The following is a 3,170-nucleotide window of genomic DNA, read 5'->3' on the forward strand; positions in this document are numbered from 1 at the left end:
GGGTCTATGGGGTCTCTATGGGGTTTAATGGGGTCCTATGGGGTCTTATGGGGTCCTATAGGATCCTATTGGGGTCTATGGGGCTCCATTGGATCCTATGGAGCTCTATGGGGTCCAATGGGGTCCTATGGGGTCTATGGGGTTCTATGGGGTCTTATGGGGTCTTATGGGGTCTTATAGGGTCTATGGGGTCTTATAGGGTCTTATAGAGTTCTATGGGGTCTTATACGGTCTTATGGGATCCTATAAGGTCCTATGGGGTCCTATGGGGTTTATAGGGTCCTATGGGGTCTTAAAGGGTCTTATGGGGTCTTATGGGGTGTTATGGGGTCTTATGGGGTCTTATAGGGTCCTATGGGGTCCTATGGGGTCTTATTGGTTCCTATGGGGTCCTATTGTTTCCTATGGGGTCTTATAGGGTCTTATAGGGTCCTATGAGGTCTTATGGGTTCTATGGGGTCTTATGGGGTCTAATGGGATCCTATGGGGTCCTATTGTTTCCTATGGGGTCTTATAGGATCTTATAGGGTCTTATGGGGTTCTATGGGGTCTTATAGGGTCTTATGGGATCCTATGGGGTCTTATAGGGTCTTATAGGGTCTTATGGGGTCCTATGGGGTCTTATAGGGTCCCATGGGGTCTCATTGATTCCCATAGGGCCTATAGGGTCTTATAGGGTCTTATAGGGCCTTATGGGGTCTTAGGGGGTCCAATGGGATCTAATAGGGTCTATGGGGTCTTATGGGTTTCTATGGGATCCTATAGAGTCTTGTGGGTCCTATGGGGTCTTATGGGATCCTATGGGGTCTTATAGGGTCTTATAGGGTCTTATAGGGTCTTATGGGGCCTTATGGGGTTCTATGGATCTCTATGGCGTCCTATGGGGTCTTATGGGGTTCTATGGGGTCCTATTGTTCCCTATGGGGTCTTATAGGGTCTTATGGGATCCTATGGGGTCCTATTGGTTTCTGTGGGGTCTTATAGGGTCTAATGGGGTCTTATAGGGTCTTATAGGGTCCTATGGGGTCTTATGGGTTCTATGGGGTCTTATAGGGTCTTACGGGGTCTATGGGGTCTAATAGGATCCTATTGTTTTCTATGGGGTCTAATGGGATCCTATGGGGTCTTATACGATCCTATTGGTTCCTATGGGGTCTTATAGGGTGTAATGGGGTCTTATAGGGTCTTATGGGATCCTATTGGGTCTTATGGGATCCTATGGGGTCTTATGGGTTCTATGGGGTCTTATGGGGTCCTATGGGGTCTTACAGGGTCTTATGGGATCCTATGGGGTCTTATAGGGTCCTATGGGGTCTCTATGGGGTCTATGGGGTCTTATTGTTTCCTATGGGGTCTTATAGGGTCTTATGGGGTCCTATGGGGTCTTATAGGGTCTTATGGGGTCCTATAGGGTCTTATGGGGTTTAATGGGGTCCTATGGGGTTCTATGGGGTCTTATAGGGTCTCTATGGGGTCCTATGGGGTCTTATGGGGTCTTATGGGGTCCTATTGGTTCCTATGGGGTCTTATGGGTTCTATGGGGTCTTATGGGGTCTATGGGGTCTTATAGGGTCCTATTTTTTCCTATGGGGTCTTATAGGGTCCTATTGGTTCCTATGGGTTCTATGGGGTCTTATAGGGTCTAATGGGGTCTTATAGGGTCTTATAGGGTCCTATGGGGTCTTATGGGTCCTATGGGGTCTTATGGGTTCTATGGGGTCTTATAGGATCCTATTGATTCCTATGGGGTCTTATGGGGTCTTATGGGGTCTTATGGGTTCTTATTGTTTCCTATGGGGTCTTATTGTTTCCTATGGGGTCTTATTGTTTCCTATGGGGTCTTATTGTTTCCTATGGGGTCCTATGGGTTCTATGGGGTCTTATAGGGTCTTATAGGGTCTATGGGGTCTATGGGGTCTTATGGGGTATTATGGGATTCTATGGGGTCCTATTGTTTCCTATGGGGTCTTATAGGGTCTTACGGGGTCTAAAGGGGTCTTATAGGGTCCTATGGAGTCCTATTCTTTCCTATGGGGTCTTATAGGGTCTTATAGGTTCTATGGGATCTTATGGGGTCCTATTGGTTCCTATGGGCTCTTATAGGGTCTCATGGCTTCTATGGGGTCTTATAGGATCCTATTGGTTCCTATGGCGTCTTATGGGGTCTTATGGGATCCTATGGGGTCTTATAGGGTCTTATGGGGTCTAATAGGGCCTTATGGGATCTAATAGGGTCTTATAGGGTCTTATGGGATTCTATGGGGTCTTATGGGGTCTACGGGGTCTTATAGGATCCTATTGATTCCTATGGGGTCCTATGGGGTCTAATGGGATCCTATAGGATCTTATAGGGTCGCTCACCTTATTGGCTTGCATGGCGTCTCCCCTTAACCTCTGTTTATTCTTCTGTAATTTGGACGGCATCATTTTCCCCGTGCGGAAATCGAAACAACTCAAATCGACGGCGTTACCGAGATAACGAGCGAGTTGAGGTTTACTCCGGAACTTCTTCCCTGTAGGGCTGAAGGTGTTAAAAGGGTCAAAAACCCTATAAAAACCCTATAAGAAACCCTATAACCGAGGTAGGCCTCAATAGAGGAGACTAGGCCTCAAAAGTGCCTTTTTTGGCCCCAAAATCGGCTTTTTTCGCCCTAAAATTACCCATTTAGACCCTAAATATGAATATGGGATGGAGAAGATCCCATAAGACTTGAATGTGAACAAAAAATCCTATAAAATGACCCCAAAAACCCTATAAGAAACCCTATAAGTGAAGTAGGCCTCAACACAGGAGACTAGGCCTCAAAAGTGCCTTTTTTAGCCCCAAAATCGGCCTTTTTCACCCTAAAATACCCCAATTTAACCCCATATAAGTATATAGGGTGGACTAAACCCTAAAAACCCTAAATATGACCCAAAAATCCTATAAAACCCTATAAAAACCCTATAAGAAACCCTATAAGTGAAGTAGGCCTCAATACAGGAGACTAGGCCTCAAAAGTGCCTTTTTTAGCCCCAAAATTGGCTTTTTTCACCCCAAAATAACCCATTTTGACCCTAAATATGAATATGGGGTGGAAAAGATCCTATAAGGCACAATTCGGACCCTAAAACCCTATAAAACCCTATAAAAACCCTATAAGAAACCCTATAAGTGAAGTAGGCCTCAA

General features: G+C 45.6%; 1 protein-coding gene across 6 annotated transcripts in view; it reads right to left on the bottom strand.

The window, feature by feature from the left end:
* The window catches only part of LOC107307002 (methyl-CpG-binding domain protein 2-like), a 26,601-nt gene that overhangs the window by 19,489 nt on the left and 3,942 nt on the right, over window positions 1-3,170 (bottom strand). For all 6 annotated transcript variants that reach the window (XM_015850439.2, XM_015850436.2, XM_032441651.1 and 3 more), the window contains exon 2: window positions 2,362-2,521. In XM_015850439.2, the coding sequence (XP_015705925.1) occupies window positions 2,362-2,521 (160 nt within the window). The remainder of the gene's footprint in view (window positions 1-2,361; window positions 2,522-3,170) is intronic.

Source organism: Coturnix japonica, unplaced genomic scaffold (assembly GCF_001577835.2).
Source record: "Coturnix japonica isolate 7356 unplaced genomic scaffold, Coturnix japonica 2.1 chrUnrandom458, whole genome shotgun sequence".
NCBI classification, from domain to species: Eukaryota; Metazoa; Chordata; class Aves; order Galliformes; family Phasianidae; genus Coturnix; species Coturnix japonica.